The sequence below is a fragment of the Melanotaenia boesemani genome, chromosome 6 (genome assembly GCF_017639745.1).
Source record: "Melanotaenia boesemani isolate fMelBoe1 chromosome 6, fMelBoe1.pri, whole genome shotgun sequence".
Classification (NCBI taxonomy): domain Eukaryota; kingdom Metazoa; phylum Chordata; class Actinopteri; order Atheriniformes; family Melanotaeniidae; genus Melanotaenia; species Melanotaenia boesemani.
This window is the reverse complement of record NC_055687.1, coordinates 36,839,710-36,866,950: the sequence shown is the minus strand read 5'-3', so window position 1 is coordinate 36,866,950 and position 27,241 is coordinate 36,839,710. Positions and strand designations below refer to the sequence as shown.

Here is a 27,241-nt window from a genome sequence, read left to right as displayed (position 1 = left end):
ATCTGAAGTCCTGCAGAGGTGGGAAACTGATCTGATGACACACAATGTCAGTAGGTACAAGCTAAAAGCTGACTCTGTCTTTAAACATGAGTTAAATTAGGTTTGTATGACACACAAAGGTATTTGTCAATGGACACACAGAAGTTATATTCATATCTGTTCTTGTCCATGAATTTTACAACCCACCTCTCCCCAGCATGTCCTGGTTCCCCTTTGTCTGATGTATACCTTGTTATTCCAGATGGCGTCCACTGCCAGCAAGGCTGCAGTCGTATGTCTCATAAAGTCCAAGGTGGGTGACTGCATCCAGTCAGTATTACCAAAATATATAAAAAATATTATCAAAATCACTTACATGGGAACTTTTATGTCTTCATTTTATTTATTTTTTTCTGTTATTTAATTTCTTTTCAAAGTTTGTTTTTAATGCACTTGTTACTGCTTCCTGCACCTGACTGTAATGCTTTTAATGTTCTATGTAAAACACTTGTCACATGAAATGTGTTGTACAAATAAACTTGCCTTGCCACAAAGATATTTGTCTGCATCGCTCAGATCAATGGAAATGAAACTCAAATGACCTGAAGGAGATGGAGCAACTTTTCTTTGTAAAATGAACAAAAGTCACAGAATCTGGAAATGATACGGGCACATTCACGCTGGTGCTGTTTGCTTCATTTCCACGGATCGTACAGTTGGGTTGGAGCTGTTCGGACCCTGATTCGCACCCTGGTGTGGACCAAGGAAGCAGACTCTGGTCTTCCTGAAAACTGGGAGTGGAATGGACTAAGCGGTACAGAGAATGAATGAACGTTGTATTTCCGGTCCTCTGCTATTTTGTTTTGGGATGAACAAGAAGCTGCTGTAGCTCTGTGTGAGGTTTACCGGCTGAGTTGATTCTGTGATTCTTCATGGTTCTTGTATTGGTTTGGTTATTCCCCTGGATGTATGTAGGGATGTTATGCTCGAGCCGATCTGCTCGATCACGTGTCGAGCATGTGACACGGAAGTGTTGCGAGCATTGTCTCTGAGCATTGATTCAGCGTGCCAAAAGTCACGTGATAGACCAAACGAGGCCTCGTTACGTCATCAGCGCGTATCGAGCAGCAAGCGGGATCTTTGAAGGGACCGGGCTTGTCAATCTCTCAGATTCCAAACGCTGAGGAGATCGCAGGTTTTTGAGAGGAGATTCTGTAGCGATTGTGCGACATTACATTTTGAAAACAAATTTAGGAAAAGCATCACATCAGCTTATATTGAATTAGGTTTTAGAGATTTGGGGAAACAAATGTCTGCGCGAGACGCCGTTGCCATGGTAACTGCTTAAGGAGCTCGGAGTATGAGAGAAGGACGGAGCAGGCGGTGCCTTCAACATCACAGGTAAGCTTTATTTCCCTTTCTTTATATAGATGTTTTTAAATAGACTTTAAAGTTAATCATAAACTTCAACCAGAAGCATCAGAGGAAACGTCTCAGTCTACAGCTGCAGAGAAAAACCACCACCTGCAGGACCTTAGACACCAAGCTGGTTTCTGATCACCATCAGCAGAGAATTTAATGATTTTAAACTTTGTTAATTACAATTTTGTTCTTGTGTTTCTTTCAGGTGCAACCTCTCCAAAGCTGGAGAGGTAGTGTGCCAGAAGAGGAGCAGACTGAAGCCTGACAGAAAATACGTTTTTAAATAAAAATCTATGACACATCACAAAGTTACCAAAGTTTTTTTTCTCATAATACATTTCAAGATTCAAAGTGTCTTTGTCATTTGCAAAGTAAGGAAAGAAGTTTCCCTGAACAATGAAAATCTTACTTTGCCGTCCAACCTGAAAGCCATAAAACTTTTAAAAATAAAAATAAACTATTTGAAAAAAAAAAAAAAAGAAGATAAACAAAAAAACTGAGTAAATAATCTATGTACATAAATGTGCAGTGTGCTATAAACTGTTGTACCACATTTAACAACGATCAGCTATGAAAAAGAAAACAACTCATGAGGTATGATAACACACATTTGCATTTTCTATTATAAATAATAAGACACATAAAACAGTAAACAATTTTATTACAACTGAATAAAATAACTAACACAGTCACTATACCACAAACACTCCTTCCTTCATGCCTTCCCACTGAGTAACTACTATCATTACAGATTGGTTTACTTAAGTTAAACCACAATTCTGTTACCTAAACAAATGTTACCTAATACCCCTCCTTGTTATTTATATGAACGACAGAAAATAAATATTCACTCGGATGGTAGATTACGTATCGTTTATTGAACACGTATTCAAAGTTGAGATAGCGATGACAGATGTGAGGTGTCAACGCCGTTCTTCTGATACATCAGACTCCCACAGCCAGCAGATGGAGCTCTTTGGTTTGGTCAAATGATTCAGAACACTAAGCCATTTTCAAGCATTTGGGTCAAAGTTGGCTCGATGATTCATGAGGCCTCGGTTTCACCATCCCTGGATGCATGGTGTAGTTACTATGTCTATGTTTTTGTTTTCAGTTTGCATGTGTTTAGTCTTCCTTTCTTTATGTTGCTTTTCTTTTCTTTGGACTTGTTTATGGCCCATGTTGGATCTTGACAGAGTGCGAGTTGAATGTGTTTTTCCTTCTCCTGTCGATCCTTTTCTTCTGTGATGATGTTGGCCCGCTCGTCTAATTTCCTGACCACTGCCAGTTTGTGTGCTGTGGGGTGTTCTGATGTCCAGAGGAGGTTCTGGTCCGTGTTCTGATGTCCAGAGGAGGTTCTGGTCCACGTTCTGATGTCCAGAGGAGGTTCTGGTCCACGTTCTGACGTCCAGAGGAGGTTCTGGTTTGTGGTCTGGCATGCAGAGGAGGTTCTGGTCCGCGTTCTGACATCCAGAGGAGGTTCTGGTCTGTGTTCTGATGTCCAAAGAGGCCTGGGCCCCATGACTGGGATCTTCCTCTGCAACACTTTGGGTGGGTCTGGGGTGGTCTTCGTGGTGGGGTGGCTTGGGACTGCTGCTGATGGCCTGGGTCTCTGGGCCCTAGTCTGCCTCTAGCCTCCGTAGAGACGTGGTCGCATTTGCAGGACCACACTCTTCTCTTATCCCTCCTCATTTCTCATCTTCTGCATGCTGACACACTCAGGTGTGGTTTGGTTTGGTTTGGTTTGGTTCAGGTGTGTGTGTTTCTGGTACTTGATACATGTTGTTTTTTGTTGTTGTTGTTTTTGTTTTTTGATTTTCAAATAATTAATTTTTTTCTTGTTGTTGCTGTCTTTGTTATTTTTTTAGGAACTCCTGATGATTGTCTGCTTAGTTTACCTGTAAAAGCTGTAGGAAATTCCTCGTTGTGTTTCTGTACAGGTGGAGCAGCTGGTTGTCTGGTGTTAGGTTGGACTGAAGGTCGTTGCTTCTATCTTTTGTACCTTCATCTCTTCTTTCTTTTCCATAAAGCTCGTCTTGGCAAAGCAAATTTGTTTGGCACAACACAGCAGTCAGACCATCATTCTGCCACCACCATGCTGGATAGAACATGTCCTGATAGGCAAGGAATATCTCTCATATCTTCAAATGAAAAATTATGTCTCTCATGGACAACTTTAAAAAAGAAAAAAAGAATTAACCTGACAGATACATTTAGTTCTTTCTGTCGGCTTCCAACTAACTGTAGATCTCAGTCCCAGAGGAAAAGTGATAATATTAGTCGCTAATGTTGTTTGAAAGCCTTGTTGCTAGCAGAGCCCTGTCAGCCATGGAATCATCATACTCTTAATCCTAGCCACATAAACTGGAAACAAAGAAAAAACTGATCTAAAATACAGGGTGTGCAGAATTATTAGGCAAGTTGTATTTTTGAGGATTAATTTTATTATTGAACAACAACTATGTTCGCAATGAACACAAAAGACTCATAAATATCAAAGCTGAATATTCTTGGAAGTTGGAGTGGGGCTTTTTTAGTTTTAGTATCTTAGGAGGATATCTGTGTGTGCAGGTGACTATTACTGTGCATAATTATTAGGCAGTGTCTTCCAGAAACTGGCAGTAGGACTGGGAGTTGAGCTTGACTCCATCCTCAACCCGAAAAGGTCCCACTAGCTCATCTTTGATGATACCAGCCCATACCAGTATCCCACCTCCACCTTGCTGGCGTCTGAGTCGGAGTGGAGCTCTCTGCCCTGTACTGATCCAGCCACGGGCCCATCCATCTGGCCCATCAAGACTCACTCTCATTTCATCAGTCCATAAAACCTTAGAAAAATCAGTCTTATGATATTTCTTGGCCCAGTCTTGACGTTTTATCTTGTGTGTCTTGTTCAGTGGTGGTCGTTTTTCAGCCTTCCTTACCTTGGCCATGTCCCTGAGTATTGCACACCTTGTGCTTCTTGGCACTCCAGTGATGTTGCAGCTCTGAAATATGGCTAAACTGGTGGCCAATGGCATCTTGGCAGCTTCACGCTTGATTTTCCTCAGTTCATGGGCAGTTATTTTGCGCCTTGTTTTTTCAACACGCTTCTTGCGACCCTGTTGACTGTTTTGAATGAAACGCTTGATTGTTCGATGATCATGCCTCAAAAGCTTGGCAATTTTAAGAGTGCTGCATCCCTCTGCAAGACATCTCACTATTTTTGACTTTTCAGAGTCCGTCAAATCTCTCTTCTGACCCATTTTGCCAAAGGAACGGAAGTTGCATAATAATTATGCACACCTGATATAGGGTGTTGATGTCATTAGACCACACCCCTTCTCATTACAGAGATGCACATCACCTGATATGCTTAATTGGTAGTAGGCTTTCAAGCCTGTACCGGCTGGAGTAGAACAACATGCATAAAGAGGATGATGTGGTCAAAATACTCATTTGCCAAATAATTCTGCACACAGTGTATATATTTGACCTGTTAGTTAAATGAAATGTCATGGCAATACTGTCAACTGTACGCTTCTCACTTAGTAACCTAAATACAGTAGCTAAGCAAGTTTGTAATAAAAGGTGTTATTGTTAAAAGCAGAGGAGGCAGGTCTGGTGGTTGTGAGTGGAAAAAGGCGAGACAGATAACTTTCAGGTGGTGCTCCGTGACATACGATCATAGCAGCAGTTAGCAAGCCTCTGCAGAGCTCACACATGCACCCAGTCTCAGAGGAAGGCGAAATTACCCTGACATCCAAACTTCTCAGCAGAGAGAGGCTGATAACGATGACAGACACCAGCTTTCTCTGCTCCTCTGGGAGGAAAACCCTGAAAAAAGGCAGATGTGTTGGGACTCACAACACTACTGATTAAGTGGTATAAAAGATGTGTGTGTGTAGGAGGTGGATTGGAGGTGAAAAGGAACATTGTCAGATAGTATCACTCCCCAAATGAACAACAACCAGCCCCTCACAACCTGCCTGAGTGCTGCCAATGACATTTATCCATAATGCTGTAAGTAAAGGCCGGGCCAGACAGCCCCGCCTGAGCACCAATCATCTGCCTGGCACATCTCAGCTCTGCTGCTAAAATGAGGCTGTCATTTGTACAGCGGCTCTTTCACTGCGTGTCACTCTGCGGAAAGAGATTGATGCTCTTCCTTTTTTTTTGCTCCTATTCAGAACTCAGCTCCTGCAGCAGGATTAGCTGATTTGAAACGTTGATGAAGTTCAGACAGCTCCAACTGGGCAGAGCAATACGTCTTCATTATGCTGTAAAGTGCTCCTAAAACATTATCATTAGTCTTCAAAGCACTGCTGTCCAGGGCTGGACTGCCATGTAAAGGCTTGTCATTTTAAAAGCAGGCTGTGGCAGCATGTGGCAGCTTTTCATTCAGCCATATGCTGCTTCAAGACGTTCTACAATATGTTGTAGAAAATTTCAGACTTCAGACACGTTTAAGACGCCCTGAACATCAGGGAATAACGGGACACATCACAACCGCTGTCAACAAGAAAAGTGAACGCTCAGTCAAAAAGAAAATTCATCACTGGTCGTCCTTGAGTTAGATTTTATCTGCACAGTTTCTCGCCAGGTAACATGTTTACACATTTCACTCTTGTTATAAAAACTGATTTAATAAACCTTCGCTTTTATGTTTTTCCCCCGATTACATCACACAGACAAGCATGAATGCTGCCTACACCATGTCCTTTGGAAGCAAGTGTAGGAAGTGATATGAGTATGAGTCATATGGAGATGGAGCTGATAGTGGACACACAGTTTAGGACTATCTTTCTATTAGCTGTCTCAATAAAATCTAAACTTCACTCAGACATAAAACGGGAAAAAAGAGGTGTTTCACACATCATTTGGTGCTTCTTCCACATAAGAGGACAATAGATTTGGATAGATAGTAGATTACGTGATTACCTGGCTTTATCTCCATAGCTGGCATCCTTCACCTCTTGCAGTCATCTGGCTGAACCTAACCTGCTCACCTCCGGATCCTGGCTTTCATTATTCCTGCTCGGGCTGCCACTACCACAACCTCATGGGCTGCAACACATAAGACCAACCCTGGTCCTTTTCTACATGAGCCCCCATCTGATTTCACAGAAATTCTCAATCAGTTGAAAACTCTTCTGATCTGTGTCTCTGTTCTTGGACACTTCAACAATCACCCTGCTGTGGGACTCAGTTAAAAGAATGTATCTAATAAATTAGAGACTTTGTAATTAATTAATCTCAGTTCATTGCATTTTAATCACATAACAATATTTGGCTCAAAAAGCAGCTTTTTTTTTTTTTTAAATGTATTTTAGTGGACGACTGAATCAAATAATAGACAGATTTTAATGTTGTAAACTCTTGTAATGTCTGGAAAAATGCATTCAATTGCATTTCGGTTCAAAACAGTAGAAAAAGAAATAGAAACTTTCCCTAGCCCAAAAAGAACAGACCTAAAGTTAAAGTGTCATTTTAAGTCCTTTAACCAGCAGCTACAGCTGTTCTCTGGTTAAGAGTCTACAACCTGTTACAGAACTTTAACTTTCTACATGTTTTCAACCACATTCTTCATTAATAGGATTTAATATGTGACGGTAAGCCAGGACAGAGGGGAACGTCTCCTGCTCTGGAGCTGGAAGCTAATTGATGGGGGAGGGGCCTGTGGACGGGGGAGGGGTGGGAGCTGCTGATTGAGAAGAAGTAAACCTGCTTTCACCTCAGTTTCCAACTGTCTCCAGAAAAAGTTTCTAGCTTTGTCGCTTCTTGAAATAGACTCATTAGGTGGGTCTGAAAACTATAGAGCCAACAAAGCTAAATTAGCATCACCGATTTAGCCGAGTTCTGAGGTGTGTTTCATTTTTAAGAGCGTTACTAGAAAACGTGCACTGACAAACGTTCTGCGTTTTAGTTCTGCATTTAGAACGCAAACAGCGATTAAAAGTGTAAATTTCTTTGTAATAAATTAGTTGTATTTAACACATAAAAGTCCCACCCCTAATAAACACACACACACACACACATATATTAGGGCTGTCAAAAATAACCCGTTTACGGTGGTAATTAATTTATCTAATTAATTGTGTCAATAGGTCTAAATTTTATGAAATATGAACTGATCATTAAATCTAAAGTGACATCTGATGTAAAAAGGTAAAGAAAAATGTGTAAAACAAGCAGCCAATGATGCATTTTATCAGCAGGTGTTTACTTTGGTGATGCTGCTGTAGGACTTTTATCACTGCTGCACAAACAAGAGCTGGACACACACGAGGCAACGCCACTCCTTCTACATCATTTCCTGTGGAACCTGCACGGTGAGGCGAAAATCGCTGCCCTCCTCCAGCCAAGTGTTATGGTAGCCGTTCATTGCTGCCACCTGAGGCTGATCCGAGATGCAAATGCCAGTTCCTGTTCCCTGTTTCCGAGTGGCTAAACCCGACACACCTTGGCCTCTTCCCCTATGGTTGGCTCATCACCCGGCCATCGCATCGTAGGCTACCCTCAACCAGGAAATAAAGGACTGCTGCTGTGTTCATTCTGGAGGGAGAAGCTGTTAGATTCAGACGGTTTCCCCCTCAACCCGGCGGCTTTGTGGTGGTTTGGTGACTGCGTGATTTTGTGACTGTTTTGTGGCAAATTTGATAGTTAGTAAGATTAGTGTTTCCATCCTGACTGTTTCAGATTAAGGAGTAGTTTTGGGTTTGTTTTTGGTTTGGACATTCTTTGTTCTCAGCTCGTTCTGCTGCCCTTTTATTTATTTTGGTTTTCCGGATGTGATAGAGTTTTTATGTTTGTAGGGGTAATATTAGAACGTGTTGGGCTAGAGTAGACTCATTTGTTTTGGGTTTAAAAATTTTTTTTAATCTTTTTTTTAGTTTATTGGAACTGCTGCATGTTTTGTTAGCTAAGAGTAATTCGCCAGTTTAAGTTGACCTATTTCTAGTATTTTTGTGTTTTTTTTTTTTTTTATCTGGCGGGATTTTTGTTTAGAACTAACCTTTCTGCATTACTTTCAGCTGCTTCTCTAACACCAGTTGTGCTACCACTTGAGCCTACGTTTACCCAAGGGAAGGTCAGTTAACACTAAATATTTGTAGCATTGGCTCGTTCTGTTGATACAGAAGAGAAAAAACTTCAGTCGCAAATGGTGATTAATCTAGATGAATTCATTTGAAAGCTGTGATTAATCAGATTAAAATGTTAAATCATTTGACAGCCCTCAAATAAACACATATATATATATATATATATATATATATATATAACGTAGCCTCAAAACCACCACCATCATCTCTGTCCCGAAGAAGTCGTCCCCCTCCTGTTTCCACGACTACCGTCCGGTAGCCCTCACTCCCATTCTTATAAAGTGCTTCGAATGGCTAGTGTGGAAACACATGAAGCCTGTCCTCCCACCCTCCCTGGACCACTTCCAGGATGCATATCGGTCCAACCGCTCGACCGACGATGCCATCTCCACTGTCCTCCACACAGTCCTCACACATCTGGACACAAAGACTCTTACATCATGTTCATAGACTTCAGTTCAGCATTCAACATGATCATCCCCCAACAGCTCATTCTGAAACTGGACCAGCTGGGAATTAACACCTCACTGTGCAACTGGCTGCTGGACTTCCTGACCGGGAGACCACAGGCAGTTCGGGTCAGCAGGAACACATCCAGCATCTCCACACTGGACACGGGTCCCTCAAGGATGTGTGCTGAGCCCCCTCCTCTTCATTCTGCTGACCCACAACTGCACACCGTCACACAGCTCCAGCCTCCTCATCCAGTTAGCAGATGACAGACTGTGGTGGGTCTCATCAGCAACGAGGATGAGCCAGACTACAGGAGCGAGGTGAACCACCTGGCCTTGTGGTGGGAACACAACAATCTGAATGTGGAGAAGATGAAGGGGATGGTTGTGGACTTCAGGAGACCACGCCCCCAGCATGCACCTCTGACCATCAATGGTGCTAAGGTGGAGAGAGTGAGCAGCACAGAGTTCCTGGGTGTGCACGTCACAGAGGACCTCTCTTGGACCATCACCACCACATCACCGGCCCAGAATGACAATCAGTGCCTCTACACCCTCCCGAAAGGTCCAGCCCCGCCCCCATCATGTGCATCTTCTACAGAGGCACCATGGCGAGTGTCTTGACCAGCGGCATCACCGTGTGGTACGCCACCTGCTCCACGTCCTGCATGAAAACCCTCCAACGCATCGTGAGAGCAGCGGAGAAGATGGTCGGTGTCTCTCCCCTCCCTGCAAACATCTCCACCTCTCCTCACCCGTAAAGCCCTCTGCATGGAGAGAGGCCCCGCCCACCCGTCACACAGCTTCTTCAGCCTGCTGCCATCAGGAAGGAGCCTGCGTTAAAGACCCACACCTTACATCCCTTATATATAGTGACAGTGTTTAACTGAGCAGTTCAAATTCATGACGAGATGAACTGGAATCATGTGTCCCATCAGAGATCATTTATGAAGTCTTTATCGTATTGTCTGTGTTTCTGCTGGATTCAAAAGTTAATTCAGGAAGTACTGGGATTCCATACACACTTAAGGGAAGGAATAACAAGTGTATATCATGACCTTAGTGAGCGGAAAGCTTTCAGTCCCTGAAGCGGAGCAGAGGAACTGTGACAACATGCTAATGAGCTTCTGATGCTGCATCTCTAGTTATTAACTTGGCTTCCAGGGTGGACATGTTTGAAGAAAACAAATACCATGCTGTCGCTTTTTTTTTTTTTTTTTCACTTTTAGTTTTTTCATATGATTAGTAATTTCTTTGGACTCTAATTCTTTTTTTATTTATGTTATTTAAGACTTGAGCGTGAAAACGTGAAAATAGCAGTTTTAATCCACCTGAAAAAAGCAGCCCAGTGACTGAGAGTCTCTGAAGTGGCTGGTTAGGATTTCATAGCCTGGCTGGATTGTTGCTTCTACATTAATGTTAAAAATTATTTGATGGGCTGAGGGACAAAATTCTTGGTATAAACAAAAGTAAATTCCATGTTTATCAGGAATCTGGAAGCACCATGTGGCTCACTGGGACAAACTCCAGGAACAAAAGGACTGAGCGTCCACAACACCACATCTGACTAAAGATAACAACATGCACCGGACTTATGTCCCATATTAACCAAGGTTTAGGAAACCAGCAGTTGTCCTGGAACTGGTCTAACCAGGGAATGTGCTTGATTGTAGGATCTCTGATCTGATCTGTTCTCACCTCGATCTGAAGCAGGGCCTCCTCTCTCTGACGAAGCACCTCCACGTCTTCCTCACTAATCTCTGACAGGAAGGCCTGAGCAGTTCCGTCTGAACTGACTGCATCGGCAAACAGCGGACCCTCCTGGTTCAGCTCGCTGGACGGGGTCTGAGGACTCTGCAGGATCACACAGCCAAAGACAAACATTACATCTGTAAGAGTTCACATACTTTTATACAGTTATATGTATAGTGGTACAGTTAAGCCTTGTAGGTCATCGAGGACTTTCTTTTCCTTTCAGGTCAATTTTTGGCCACCATTTTTGATATGTTGCTCCATATGAAATTACTTTTGTGTTGAAACAACAGTTGCCCCTCGGCAGCCTTTCGTTTGTGTGTGATTCCACTACTGTGACCCCAAATAAAATGTTTTATGAGCCTCCACCTCACCAACAAACACCTCGACTTCAGTCTTTGTGAAATTATGTTTTCTAGTCTTCTCGGTTGCCACGATTAAGCTGAAAATACCACAGATCAGCTGGCTAGTTTATAGACATAAGCTCTTTTGCACCATTTATGGTAGAATGTGGATGTTTAGGGGGTAGGATTTGAGCCAGTTTGAAGAGTGTGATTATAAAGGGGAAATTGCTTCCACCTGTGCGTACGCCTGGTTTTATAAATATGAATATCTTTTGGCACACACAAACTCTGGGTTTTGGGCACATGCACACTTTTAGTAAGGATCCTATGCACAGTTTTATAAATGAGGCCTCTGGTCTAGAAGATGCTCCAGACTTTAAAAACTATTCTGCACCATCACATTCAGGAACAAATCCCATGGATGGGAAGAGAGAACAAAACTTTAAGGCCACACTGAGGAGATGTGTGTTAAGAGTGAAAATGGTGCAGAATTCAGTGAAAGAAAATGCTGCTTTTAGGTATGAGAAGGGAGTGCATCCATTTAGTTGCTGCCAGTAACTTGATAAACCTTTCCACGGTCAAAGGAATAATGGATTCAGTACCAAATAGGAATGATGAAAGAATGATTAAATACCAGCAAATTGTGGAGGCAAACATCCCACAGTCTGCAGCTGAGGATGAAAAGAGGACGGCTTCTCTAACAGCACAAATGCACCTCACAAATCCTTTGTAGAGAGGTCGGTGAATCACTTCCGTCAGTGTCAGAGACTCCAAGTGAAACAGAACCGACAGGAAATGCTTCAATAACTAAAAACTAGTTGTGCTATTCTGTGATGTGCGGTCAACGACATCAGGAGCTGACCGGAGCCCATGAGGCTACACCTCCCATGTGTAGCCAGTCATCAGCTATTAGCAGATCTGAGCGGATTCTTTGACCAGTTGCTGATGAGCTTCATTAAAGCCACCTGACAGTCCTGTATCAGACCTGACATACTGACAGGCTCTGTGGAGCTTTTAGAAGGAATGTTCAGAATCCCTCATATGAGTCATATTTTAGTCACAAGGTCCTTCAGAACGGTGGTCGGACGGCTGTTTATCTTATGAAATTCTTTAATTTTCTCCTACAGTGATCTTGTGTCTTTTTAAAGTAGGAGATACTAACTGTTGCCATGTGCTTGCTGAAAGGGAACTTTTTCTCTGCGATGAATTCAGTGTGAATTGGACCATAAAAACAGCTCCAGACATGATTCCGTGGTAGAATATTTTACTGCTTCGATTCTTTCTAAATCAAAGTATAATCTATAACAGTGTTCATTTGTTAATCACACACTTAATGAAGACAGTTTGTTGCAGCCAGTCACTGATATCTCAACAATGCACATTGCAGGCTGACTTCGGTGACATGCTGCACACGCACACAGTTTGCGATATGCAAAGGGAAAAGGCATGTAAACATAACTAGCTGATTCGTTTTTTGCATTGCTAATATGTTCCATTTTTGTAAAGCTGAGTGCACAGCTAATTCTTAGTTGAGGGGCCAGAATGTGTCAGAGTACAGAGACCAACCTGAGCTGAGTCACAGCGCTCAGTCTATCGGCCACAGTGTGACTCACCACTCCTCAGCTAACTCTGCAACAACGTCCTCACTCCTCCACAAAGATGCATTAGTTCACCAAATAGAACAAAAGACAGAACACTACCAGGAATCATTCTGACAGACAACTTCCAGTTTATTCCACTGATTCCTGCTGATTGTAAATATATGCGTGGGAAAAAGGTAATGTTTGTGCTCAAACTCACCGTCCATTTAATCATGTCCACCTGTCCATCTGGCTGCTAACAAATATTTAATCACCCCCTCACATGGTAGCAACTCAATGTTGACATGGCCATGCAGTTGTCCAAACCACAATGTCTTTTTGACAGAAGTCAGAGGAGAATGAGCAGACTGGTTGGAGATGATAGAAGAGTAACAGGAAGTCCAATCAGCACCGGTTCCTACCAAGGTCTTCAGAACAGCATCTCTGAACACACAACACGTCCACCCTTGAAGCAGATGGGCTCCAGCAGCAGAAGACCACACCGGGTTCCTCCTGCCAGCTAAGAACAGGAAACTGAGGCTACAATTCACACACACACACCAACACTAGACAATAGAAGATGGAGAAACGTTGCTGGTCTGATGAGTCTCCATTTCAGCTCCACATTCAGATGCTCGGCTCAGAATCTGCTGGAAACATCATGAAAACATGGATCCATCCTGCCTTGGATCAACTCTTCAGGCTGCTGCTGGTGTAATGGTGGGGGGAGATTTTCTTGGTCCACTTTGGGCCCCTTAGTACCAACGTGGCCTGGTTTAACCAGCACAGCCTACCTGAGTATTGTTGCTGACCATGTCCATCCCTTTATGACCACAGTGGAGCATCTTCTGATGCTACTTCCAGCAGGATAATGCACCATGTCACAAAGCTCAGATCATCTCCACCTGCTTTCTAGAACATGACGATGAGTTCACTGGACTCCAACGGCCTCCACAGCCACCAGATCTCAGTCCAGTAGAGCAGCTTTGGGATGTGGTGGAACGGGAGATTCTCATCATGGATGCAGCCGACAAACCTGCAGCAGCTGTGTGATGCTGTCATGTCAATATGGAGAAAACCTCTGAGGAAGGTTTCCACCACCTGCTTCATCTATCACACCAGGGATTAAGAAGGGGGTCCGAAGTTATTGCCTGATAATGTGGATGGTGAGTACGTATGAGACTCTAAATGTTACTTATCATCTATTAGTATTTATTCCCTTCTACTTAATCATCTGCAGAGAGAGGAAAAAAAACAGACTACAAGCTGTTGCTGCTTCCAGAAAATTCAATTAGACCAACTTGTTCTTCAACAATGACCCACTGATTAGTGACCTTGCTGTTATGCACTCAGAGCTGTCAGATTTATATTATGCTTTATGCAGGTTTCCACCCCCGAAGCCCTGTCCCTGTGATGCTTGCAGAACTTGATAATATACCTTAGAGGGGCATAAATGATCATTAATGTGGCTTTCCTTCCTGTACAAAAGATGGATTTTAGAGGCTCTTTATGGCAACAATGGTTCCTTGCAGAATTATTACTGCAGGTTTTAGCTGCAGTTGATTCACCCTTCCGCTCAGCACTGTAATAGTGTTGAAGAGGGTGTCCTTCAATAACCCTGCTGAAGCAAATATGACTTCCTCTGCAGTGATGCAGGAGATCCCAGAGATTTACTGAGAAGAGGAAAACCTGCAAACAAGTTCATTAATGATGTTATCCCAACAGCCCACCATGGAGCAAAGCAGCAACATGTTCATATCAAACACCAGACTGAGGAATGATGCGACCGCAGTGACTTTAAATAGAGTATGACTGGTTAGGGTTACCTGGGATAACCCCTCTTTTTACTGAAACTGCCCTTATAAAAGTCACCAATGACCTGCTCTTAGCTGCTGATACTGGTCTATGTTCAATTTTAATTTTACTTGATTTAAGTTCAGCATTCGATACAGTTGACCACGTCACTCTGTTAAAGCGTCTCAGAAATTTTATTGGCATTACTGACTCTGCATTATCTTGGTTCTCCTCTTACCTTTCATCCCGGTCATTTTCTGTAGTACTTGGAGAGTTTTCATCTTCCTCTGCCCCCCTATCATATGGTGTTCCACAAGGTTCAATCCTTGGACCTATTTTATTTTCCATTTACATGCTTCCCATAGGTCAAATCATTCAAAACCACAATATAAATTTCCATCTATATGCAGACGACACACAACTATACGTCCCGCTGGCTATGGACGACCCTGAATCATTCACTCCCATTTTTAACGGTCTTTCTGACATAAAGGTCTGGATGTCCCAAAATTTTTTAGAACTCAATGAATCAAAAACAGAAATAATTCTATTCGGTCCACCTCAAGTCACTCAAAATCTCTCTTCTCTTGATAGTTTATCCAATCTGGTAAAACCATCTGCCCGTAACCTGGGGGTTATTTTAGATTCACAATTTGATTTTAGCCCTCAGATTACAAAGGTTGTCCAATCTTGTTTTTATCAGATTCGTAACATAGCCAAGATCAAACATTTTATTTCCCAGTCTGACCTGGAAAAGGTGATACACGCACTAATTTCCTCCCGGTTGGACTATTGTAATGCACTATACGCAGGTTTAGGTCTGAAGTTGCTCAGTCGTCTCCAGCTGGTCCAAAACTCTGCAGCAAGACTTTTAACAGGCACTAAAAAACATGAACACATCAGCCCTATCTTAGCTTCCTTACATTGGTTACCAGTCAATTTTAGAATTGATTTTAAAATCTTATTAATTACTTTTAAAGCCCTCCATGGTGTAGCCCCCACCTATATTTGTGACATGCTCTCCCCCTATGTCCCGGGTCGGTGCCTGCGCTCCTCAGGTCAGAGCCTCCTGACTGTGCCCCCCTCCCGTCTCCTCACTAGAGGAGACCGGGCCTTCTCAGTCAGAGCTCCTAAATTGTGGAACTCTCTGCCTGAGGAGCTCAGGGTAGCCAACACTGTAAGTACTTTTAAAACTAAATTAAAACCTTACTTTTATAGAATGGCTTTCTTATTGTGAATTTGTTTTTATTAATTTTATTGTCTCTTTTGAATTCATGTTTTATTGTTTTACCTTTGTGTATGTGTTCTTAAATGCTGTGAAGCACTTTGTAACTTTGTTTCGAAAAGTGCTATACAAATAAAGTTATTATTATTATTATCATTATTTATAACGATTATGGGTTTAAAAAGCTTCCAATCTAAACTCTCTCTCAGTACAATCCACTTATTTCTCAGTTCTCAGTTTCACAGTTTGCTAGACTGTACAATTGGAGACTTGGTTCAGGGCTGCAGCGCTGCCCTGGCCCAGGTTTGCGTTCATTCAGCAAGACCCTTCCCGCCCTCCCTAGACACTGCTGCTGTTCCAGCTTTTCTGGAACGTGGAATAGTTTTAACAATAAATATTGTATCTTTAAGTAAATACAAGAGCAGAAGGATGAACTAATGATTGTTTTCTGATTTTATTTACATTGAACCCAATGTTCCAACTTCAATTGGTCTTCGCTTCTATCTACTGTATCTTTGTCTTCTCTTTATTTTTTCTACTTTCCTTTTCATCTCTCATTATTATTCTCCCTTTTTCTGTATACTTGTAGACTCCGGTCAGGTCCAGAAAGATTACGTAAATTCCAAAATTCAAAATAAATAAATAAGATTAAAAAGTAAAAATAAATAAATAAACCAGATTCTCAAGAGGAGCCTTATACCCATAAAGCTCTTCTTGGCAAAGGAAGTTTTTTCGGCACAACACAGCAGCCAGACCATCATTCTGCCGCCACCATGCTGGACAGGACAAGTTAGGAAAAGAGAAAAACAAAAGCCAGTCTAAGTGATAGGCTGGGATAAGGCCGTTGAGACATTTATGAACAAATAAAACAATCTTAAAATGAATTCTGTAGCAAACAGGAAGCCAGACCAAGTGCGATGCGGCCTGATGGGTTAAGAGACGAGCAGCAGTGTTTTGGACAAGCTGAAGATGAGAAAGGGATGCCTGGCTGACCCCCAAACACAGCACATTACAATAACCTAACCAGAGGAAAGGAAGCCATGTACGATCTTTACAAAGTCCAGGATAAAATGGGCCTAATTTTTGCAATTTGTCACATTTGGAAGAAAGTGAACAATCCTGCCCCCTGCCCCGTCTCAGACTCCAGCACACATGACTCACATTAACAAGCTTCCTAATTCATGTCAGTCAGTTGTGTTAAAGTATGGAAAGATTTAAAACATGCAGGGCAGGGGCGGAACGCTTTTTATTAAAAACACAACACTGTAGCATCAATATCTGATTTATTAAAGTGTGTAACTATAGAAATACTTTCACATTTTAAACATTTTAAAAAGACAAATTTCAGACATGCTGAATAGTAATAATTCAGGACTAAATTTATATCAAACCTTTTCCTCATCAGTAAAATCTCAGATCATTCTCATTAAAAAATGTGTTCCCAACATTAAAGACGTCCTCTCCTGATGTTTTCCCTCCTAACTTTTCCAGAACAGGACGTGTTGGTAAGCATCGTCTCTATCAGCAGATTTCCTCACATCTGTGGATTCATCCAGCTGGAGTGAAAATGAGTCTCCAAGTTTTCCACAACTTGTTCAACAATGTCCATCTGTCTCTGGAGGAGGTCTTCACACATCATCAGAGTTTTTCTGCTCTCAGCTACCACCAAAGAAGACTCCAGGGCTTTAGATGATGTGGTGGAGCATTTTAGCGTTTAGTCCACAGACAATGTCCTCCTGAAAAACTCTGGTGTGTTCCCAACATGCCAGGTGATGCTTCTGGAAAGATGCAGCCGAAGATGTTCTGGCTTCACGATGCTGGAGATGTTCTGGCTTCACGATGCTGGAGATGTTCCGGCTTCACGATGCTGGAGACGTTCTGGTTTCACGATGCTGGAGACGTTCTGGTTTCACGATGCTGGAGATGTTCTGGTTTCACGATGCTGGAGATGTTCTGGTTTCACGATGCTGGAGATGTTCTGGTTTCACGATGCTGGAGACGTTCTGGTTTCACGATGCTGGAGATGTTCTGGTTTCACGATGCTGGAGATGTTCTGGTTTCACGATGCTGGAGATGTTCCGGTTTCACGATGCTGGAGATGTTCTGGTTTCACGATGCTGGAGATGTTCTGGTTTCACGATGCTGGAGATGTTCCGGTTTCACGATGCTGGAGACGTTCTGGTTTCACGATGCTGGAGATGTTCTGGCTTCACGATGCTGGAGATGTTCTGGTTTCACGATGCTGGAGATGTTCTGGTTTCACGATGCTGGAGATGTTCTGGTTTCACGATGCTGGAGATGTTCTGGTTTCACGATGCTGGAGATATTCTGGTTTCACGATGCTGGAGATGTTCTGGTTTTACGATGCTGGAGATGTTCTGGTTTCACGATGCTGGAGATGTTCTGGTTTCACGATGCTGGAGATGTTCTGGTTTCACGATGCTGGAGATGTTCTGGTTTCACGATGCTGGAGATGTTCTGGTTTCACGATGCTGGAGATGTTCTGGTTTCATGATGCTGGAGATGTTCTGGTTTCATGATGCTGGAGATGTTCTGGTTTCACGATGCTGGAGATGTTCTGGTTTTATGATGCTGGAGATGTTCTGGTTTCATGATGCTGGAGATGTTCTGGTTTTATGATGCTGGAGATGTTCTGGTTTCACAATGCTGTTAGCTTCTTTCCACCCACACTACAAATATAGCCAGATAGCAAACCATGTTTGGCCCAAATGTGGCCTTGACCCATGGCGATGACTGAAATGTGAGTCTGGCTGCTGGAACTCAGCCACATCACTACCAGATGCAGGCCACAGGAAATCACCATAATCTTTGTCCAGGTATGCTTCCTGTATCAGGACCACTTCTGGCCCAATACTAGCTGTAATCTACATCCAGGCCAACAACTGGCATCTGGACCACTTCTGGTCCACACACTAGTGCTGCAGCTAGGCCAAACTTCCCAGAAGAAGCCTGCAAACATGTCTGCTATCCCACGAGCACTTTCACTTTCATACAGACAGACAGAGAGACGTTTATCGGCTCTACTTTCACCTCCTTTGCTTTTTCTCTCTGTGTTTTCAGCAGCATCGGTGCTTCAATTGAAATATGAATTGGTGGTTTAAAGTTTTTCCTGTGGTCAGTGACCAGTAGGTGATGTAATTTGGTTTGAGCCAGAATGTGAAAAAATCTTGGCAGGGAGGTTTGTTACAATGAACTAATATGAATCAGTTAGTTTATAAATTTACATCTATATTTTTAATGATATTACTGTATTATTATACATTTTACATAAACATTATATTTGCTTTTATTATTTATGTTATATATATGTATTATCTTTATTTTCCTATGTACCCTCTGTAGTGTTTCCAAGCACCCCAACAGGTAACATGTACCCCCATTTGCTCTCAGGTGTGATTCATGAGGACATGAAGCTTAAAAACTGGACCGTGGATGACCTTAATGTTCCAAGCTGCAGCTACAATCAGTCACATAAGCAGACACACTCTGATCCGGCAGCCTGACTGGCTGCTGCCTCTGCTGCTGCTTGACAAGTGGAAATCTCCCCAACATTCAGCTGCAGGCAACATGAGCAAACCAAAGAAACACACCCAGAATTAATCTCAAGATGTCATCCCACTGAATTAAATGAGAGGTGAGGCTGATGATGCTTGAAATCCCACCAGCTCAGGCCACACGGTGAAAATAAACTCCCATGTGAAACTGAATTAGAATCAGATGTGAGATATGTAATAGCTGCATAAGAGGTGGATGTAATGAATGGAGCCAAGGAGTACAACAGAGCTGAATATATTAGTTTGGGTTTGAAGGGAGCCTCTATGACGATCCAGTGAGGAGCTCAATGAATGACAAAGAAACAAAGGGAGGATTTCACCTCTGCATCAGCTCACCTTCTTCTTGTCTTTCTGAGCTGGAGGGAGCAAAGCTCTCGAGCGTTCTGCAATTTTCTGAAAGAAGCCAATGAAGAGACAGGGTCAAGAGGATTTTCCTCCTTAATAATAAGATGGTACATACAGTATATTTGTCGCAAAAAAAAGAAACATGTCAGAGTGTTTTTTTCTGCATAGCAGCTCTGTTGAATCATCTTTGACTTGAAGGTCTGATACCTTTTGAAGCTCCCCGTAGCGCTGCACCGACTCGGCGAGCTCAGTCTTTAGTCTGGTAAGGCGCAGACGGTCTTGCTGTGAAACAAAACAAGATTAGCTTTAATTAGTTAAAATGCTGTTTTATCTGCTGTTTGTTCTCTAAAATGACAGTGAAACAGGAGGACAGGCAGCACAGAATACCCGTGAGGAGCCGCTGATTATATCAGAGAGCTGTTTGATGAGTTGGCTTGTGCTGGTGATGACTTTGTTGGTTTGCTGCTGAGTGGAGTGTCTGAGGAGAACAAAGACAAACAAAGAGAACCTTTAGGTTGGACACCAAACTGAAATAATAATTACCAACAACACAAAGCAGGCATTAAAGACTAGACATGTGACACAGACTTTTGATAAAGAAACAAAAAAAAAAAACGGAGCCAACAGTCAGAATCAGAGTGAAAAACAGCATCCAGTCCTTCATCCAGCAGCTTCTAGAAGCAGTTTTTCTGGTTTTCTGGTTTTCTGGATGATGTTATGTTATCATGTTATCAGTCTTTGTCATGGCTCCTGCAGTCAGGATGAGGTCTGGACTCTGACTGGACCACACTGAGACCTCCTCCCCCTCCAGCCTGTCTGGTTCCTGCAGACAGGATGAGGTCTGGACTCTGACTGGACCACACTGAGACCTCCTCCCCCTCCAGCCTGTCTGGTTCCTGCAGTCAGGATGAGGTCTGGACTCTGACTGGACCACACTGAGACCTCCTCCCCCTCCAGCCTGTCTGGTTCCTGCAGACAGGATGAGGTCTGGACTCTGACTGGACCACACTGAGACCTCCTCCCCCTCCAGCCTGCCTGGTTCCTGCAGACAGGATGAGGTCTGGACTCTGACTGGACCACACTGAGACCTCCTCCCCCTCCAGCCTGCCTGGTTGCTGCAAACAGGATGAGGTCTGGACTCTGACTGGACCACACTGAGACCTCCTCCCCCTCCAGCCTGTCTGGTTCCTGCAGACAGGATGAGGTCTGGACTCTGACTGGACCACACTGAGACCTCCTCCCCCTCCAGCCTGTCTGGTTCCTGCAGACAGGATGAGGTCTGGACTCTGACTGGACCACACTGAGACCTCCTCCCCCTCCAGCCTGTCTGGTTCCTGCAGTCAGGATGAGGTCTGGACTCTGACTGGACCACACTGAGACTTCCTCCCCCTCCAGCCTGTCTGGTTCCTGCAGACAGGATGAGGTCTGGACTCTGACTGGACCACACTGAGACCTCCTCCCCCTCCAGCCTGTCTGGTTCCTGCAGACAGGATGAGGTCTGGACTCTGACTGGACCACACTGAGACCTCCTCCCCCTCCAGCCTGCCTGGTTGCTGCAGACAGGATGAGGTCTGGACTCTGACTGGACCACACTGAGACCTCCTCCCCCTCCAGCCTGTCTGGTTCCTGCAGACAGGATGAGGTCTGGACTCTGACTGGACCACACTGAGACCTCCTCCCCCTCCAGCCTGCCTGGTTCCTGCAGACAGGATGAGGTCTGGACTCTGACTGGACCACACTGAGACCTCGTCCCCCTCCAGCCTGTCTGGTTCCTGCAGACAGGATGAGGTCTGGACTCTGACTGGACCACACTGAGACCTCCTCCCCCTCCAGCCTGTCTGGTTCCTGCAGACAGGATGAGGTCTGGACTCTGACTGGACCACACTGAGACCTCCTCCCCCTCCAGCCTGTCTGGTTCCTGCAGTCAGGATGAGGTCTGGACTCTGACTGGACCACACTGAGACCTCCTCCCCCTCCAGCCTGTCTGGTTCCTGCAGACAGGATGAGGTCTGGACTCTGACTGGACCACACTGAGACCTCCTCCCCCTCCAGCCTGCCTGGTTCCTGCAGACAGGATGAGGTCTGGACTCTGACTGGACCACACTGAGACCTCCTCCCCCTCCAGCCTGCCTGGTTGCTGCAGACAGGATGAGGTCTGGACTCTGACTGGACCACACTGAGACCTCCTCCCCCTCCAGCCTGTCTGGTTCCTGCAGACAGGATGAGGTCTGGACTCTGACTGGACCACACTGAGACCTCCTCCCCCTCCAGCCTGTCTGGTTCCTGCAGACAGGATGAGGTCTGGACTCTGACTGGACCACACTGAGACCTCCTCCCCCTCCAGCCTGTCTGGTTCCTGCAGTCAGGATGAGGTCTGGACTCTGACTGGACCACACTGAGACTTCCTCCCCCTCCAGCCTGTCTGGTTCCTGCAGACAGGATGAGGTCTGGACTCTGACTGGACCACACTGAGACCTCCTCCCCCTCCAGCCTGTCTGGTTCCTGCAGACAGGATGAGGTCTGGACTCTGACTGGACCACACTGAGACCTCCTCCCCCTCCAGCCTGCCTGGTTGCTGCAGACAGGATGAGGTCTGGACTCTGACTGGACCACACTGAGACCTCCTCCCCCTCCAGCCTGTCTGGTTCCTGCAGACAGGATGAGGTCTGGACTCTGACTGGACCACACTGAGACCTCCTCCCCCTCCAGCCTGCCTGGTTCCTGCAGACAGGATGAGGTCTGGACTCTGACTGGACCACACTGAGACCTCGTCCCCCTCCAGCCTGTCTGGTTCCTGCAGACAGGATGAGGTCTGGACTCTGACTGGACCACACTGAGACCTCCTCCCCCTCCAGCCTGTCTGGTTCCTGCAGACAGGATGAGGTCTGGACTCTGACTGGACCACACTGAGACCTCCTCCCCCTCCAGCCTGCCTGGTTCCTGCAGACAGGATGAGGTCTGGACTGTATATACTGGGAATAATTGCCAGTGTGGTATATTGTAGGTGTGGTGAATATGGTCAAATGTCATGAGGCTGGTTACCTAACTGTCTCCATACTGGAAGTTAATGTTGTTTTTTTTTTTCATTTAAAAAAGGGATTGTCCCAGATAGAGAAAGGAGGGACAAATTTCATATCTAAAATATTTCTTTGAGGAATCTGAGGAAGGTTTCCATTGTCTGGTTCAATCCATCACACCAAGAATTTAAAAGGTGGCCTGACCCAGTACTAGAAGGTGGTCCTAACGAGGAGGACGACCCGGTACTAGAAGGTGGTCCTAACAAGGAGGACGACCCGGTACTAGAAGGCGGACGTGATGAAGAGGACGACCCAGTACTAGAAGGTGGTCCTGACGAGGAGGACGACCCGGTACTAGAAGGCGGTCCTGATGAAGAGGACGACCCGGTATTAGAAGGTGGACGTGATGAAGGGGACGACCCTGTACTAGAAGGCGGTCCTGATGAAGAGGATGGTGGGTTTATTTGCTTTAATTAATTATTGTTGCCTTCCATTTCCATCAGAAACTAGAACTCAGAGACATAGAAGCCAGACTGACTGCATTTCCAGTGAAAACATCAAGCAGATGGTTTGCTTTTAGAAATGCTTGTTGATACAAACTCACCGCAACGTGTTTACTAATGAGATGGATGAAAAACAGACAGGCTCATTCCTGCCGGCATCACCACGTTTAGCCATGTTGGATTTTACAGAGTTGGCTGATGATTTTATTCACACCTCTAATATTTCTCAAAGTTCTCTGGTAGAAAAAAGCTGAAATCCACTTTGTTTAATATTACTGGTCAGACCAGTCCAGTAGTTTATACTGCTTTCAAACAGCAGGGGGCGTTTGGTCATCTTGATGGTCGTGGTCTCGTGTTGGAGGGAGCTCTTAAAATAATTACAGGAAGTGAAACAGAAAGCATTCTCTGGAGGGAATGACATGCCAGCGGTGAGGAAACTATGATGATAGTCCTGTTAAACACAATGAATGCTGGAGTCACAGGATGACGGAGTTGTGTCTGATACGGAATGACGTGCTAGGAGTGTCCATGCTAACGGAATGAGAGAACAGCACATGCATGTCGGAGGTTGCTGCATGTGATTGGAAGGAATCTGTTTTATTTCTGTGTTCTGTAAAGTTGTTTGTGTAAAATGTTCTTGTATACCTCACATGAGATATAGAGATGTTTAGAGGCGGTGTGATGACTATTGTTTCTGTTCATCTATCTACTTTTTTCCCTTTTTTTGTCTTAATGCCATTATTTTTGTACCAACTTCTTTTGGCATTTAAGTGGCTTCTGTGCCTCAAGCCCACTTTGATTTATTTTTTGTCTAACTGTAATTACATTTCATTGGTAATAAGCAGATGAAGGGAACCCAAGGCCACACAAAGAAAAACTGTACTTGGAGCTCTGTGCGTCTTTTATCTTCACAAAACAATAAGAAAATAATTTACTACATTTACTAATTGTAACATTTAAATAGAGCATAAAAAGAGCAGTTCTGTTCACAGAATAACTCCACTACTTCTTTATTTCTGGATAATCCACATGCTGTGGTGGTTTTCTTCCTGGTTCTTCTGGTTTCCATGTGACTTCTCACTTTTCTGCTGTGGTTTCTTACACTGCTTGGGGTGGTAACTAGGTATATATTTGTCAAACTCATGCATAACTAGAAGTATTAAAGGTAAACACAGCTTTTCACCTCCTGTCCTCATTTCTCTCTGAGCTTCGAGTTTATCCTTGGTTACAGAGATGTCTCTGTATCCTGAGGCGAAGAGAAAACTTTGTATCCTGATTTTAATTCTGTCTCATTATCTGTAATTAAAACTCTTCTGCTGTTGCTGTGCGTTTGAAAGTCCACACTGAGCTCCGAGTTATGACGGTGCTTGTTTGACCTGGATGTTGGCATTTGATGCTCATTAGAGGGACTGAAACCTGCTTTGTTTATCTCAAATCTAGCAGAAAATATTGCATTTTTATTTAGAAAAAAAGGCTCCATCACAACAGACCAGAGAATAATTTATCTCTCTGATCCAGCCAATTTCCCAGTTTCTTGGTTGGGATTATATGTGACCAGTGTGGTGACTGGATATTAAGTCAAGTTGGCTGGAGGTGAAGAGAGTAACAGCCTAATCCTCTCTGTTCTTCCACGTTTCTTCTGGAAAACCCTGCAGAGGTGAAAGGTGGAAGGTACAGTCTAATTCATAACTCTGCTGCACCTTCGCCGGAAGGCCGGGTTAAGACCGTTATTAAATATCTGTGCTGTCAGGTCGTCCTGTCACGCCACCTCCCTCCACAATCTTCCAGACTGGACTCTCCATCGGGCTGCCCTGCAGAGACGACCAGCTACACCCCCATTCCTCTGCTGCTGCTCAAATATTGATCTCCATGAAAGTTTCGGCAGACGGGCCACAGAGGGCTGTCTCACTATAACTGTGTTGATTGTCAGGAAAACCAGATGTCACAAGGGTGGAAAAACTAAAGCCCACAGAGAGGAACTGCTTTTAAAACTAAACCACTTTCTTTGAATGCATCTGAAGAAATAACGAACCTGAGTTATGTTTAAATAAATTTTACATCTCAAAATAAAAATACAATAAAGACGGGAATATTTCCAGAGTGCTACGGTTCCTCTGTCAGAGCCATGCTTTCATCACCTGTAGGATAGACCGTTGGAACGCTCTTCTTTCCGGGCTTCCTACAAACATTAAAACTCTGTTACAGCTTTCCAGAACTCAGCTGCTCGTCTGCTGACGAAGACCAGAAAGAGAGCTCACATTGCTCCAGTTTAAAACCTCTGCAGTGGTTCCTGTACGCTTGAGATTTTAAAACACTTTCATTAGTTTTTAAAGCTCTTATGGGTTTTACTCCTGAGTATTTAACAAACTTTCTTTATGTTTATGGACCTCCCAGAGGCCTCAGATGATTGTGGCTGGTCTCTTATTTATTCCTAAAACAAGGAGAAGCGTGTTTTAGTTTTTATGGTCCTCGCTCCATCTCAGCCTGGTATGGGCTCCATTGTCTTTTCTTATCCTGGAAAACTTAATTCTGCTTTTATAAAACAGGCCCCTCGAAGGTTCAGTGGAAGCTAGAAATAAATATTTTAATAAAGGAAATAATTCAAATGGATTACAGCCAGTATCGTCATAAATAGTGAAGTTTTATAGTTTGCATCTAGCTCACAGTAGAAGTTTTAAGACAATGATGTCGGGTTACAGAGGATGTAGAAAGTTTTTACGCCGCGGTTAAAATTCCATGTTTTTGTGATGCTCATAAATAAAACTATGAAAAATAATTTTAGAACTTTTCCCGCCTTTAGTGTGACCTTTTATAAATGAAAAACAAGCTAATATGTTCGAGGAATGCCAGGATTCAGTCTTCAGGACTGAGAAGAACATGGATGAGAACAGTACCAGCAACAACTACGAAAACACAACGTTGGCCATCGGTGATTAAACCTGCGGGACGACACACACAGCGTACAGCATGTGTGTGGGCGAATGTCAAAGCAAAATATAAGGAACGAGTTGTGTTCAGCAATGTGAGTGTGATCATGCAAATGTTACTGTGCCCCTCCAAAGACCAGAAACTTACAAAAACGGCCACAAGCCCTACGCCACCAATAGCCACCATCAAGTCCAAAACCCAGTCAGCCCACCACAGGGACAGCCACGCACCTGGCCAAAAGACAACAGAAGAAGTCACCAGCCAGAGCCAAACACGGCCATGGAGCACAGGCCCCAGCGGGTCAGGGACAACAGATGCCAGCCCCGTTGGGCACCGGTCATCCATGGGCAAGAAGAGTGCAGGCCCAGCGCCTAGCATGCCCAAGAACCATCCAATCAAAGGCCCCAGCAAGGAGGGACAGGAACCCAGCCAGGCAGCATAGGCCCTCTGACCCCAATACCCCGGCCAAGCGCTCCTCCAGCACCCAGTTTAAGAAATGAGTGTTGGGCTCCCAATGTGCCAGTGGACGAAATGTCCGAATGATGACAACTTTAGTAGATGCACCTGTCCTCACCTCTGTCTGCACATGGCCTTGAAGTGTCCACACCTGTGCAACCAGTTTATTGTGTGCTACTGTTTGCTTTTCAGGTGAATTGTCTGGGTTATTAAAGGTCACATTAAAGGTGGGGAAAGTTCGGAAATGTTTTTTTATAATTTTATTTATTTTTAGACATCATAAAACCTGGAATTTTAACAGGGATGTGAATACTTTTGAAGTCCACTGGAGGTGAAATTCGTACATGTTTGAGTTCAGTTAACGGAAAATAAAATATTAAATAAAATCCTCAAAAGGTAAAACTCTTGTGCTTCTTGATGTGGTATAATGCTGCCTCATTGTGTAATCAGCTATTCCAGTAAATATCCATTCTGCTTATACAGTGCAAACACACACCCACACACACCAGGGAAGATTTACAAGTCCTAAACCTGAGCCTGATGCGTCATTATTTCGCAGTAAAGAAGACATGTGACAGATTATTCTGAAATCAGAGCCAGCTTTGCTCCATCGTCTTTCCCACTAAAGTAAAACAGCGGAGCACCAAGGGGCCGGCTGGCACTCGGCATGAGGGATTTGGAAGAATGTCAAATAATTTCATTTAATTTCAGAGTTGCACAGTGTGATGTTTCTGAAACATCTGAAGTCGATCGAAAACTCCATGACCTCATTTTTAAAGTACATTTT

At 43.9% G+C, this 27,241-nt stretch overlaps 1 protein-coding gene across 1 annotated transcript in view; it reads right to left on the bottom strand.

Moving 5' to 3' along the window:
- tsnare1 (T-SNARE Domain Containing 1) overlaps nucleotides 1-27,241 on the bottom strand; it is a 259,358-nt gene that overhangs the window by 87,223 nt on the left and 144,894 nt on the right. Inside the window, exons 5-8 of the mRNA XM_041988457.1 lie at nucleotides 19,938-20,028; nucleotides 19,758-19,832; nucleotides 19,542-19,598; nucleotides 10,634-10,789 (exon numbers count right to left, since the gene is read on the bottom strand). Coding sequence (XP_041844391.1) covers nucleotides 10,634-10,789; nucleotides 19,542-19,598; nucleotides 19,758-19,832; nucleotides 19,938-20,028 — 379 coding nt within the window. The remainder of the gene's footprint in view (nucleotides 1-10,633; nucleotides 10,790-19,541; nucleotides 19,599-19,757; nucleotides 19,833-19,937; nucleotides 20,029-27,241) is intronic.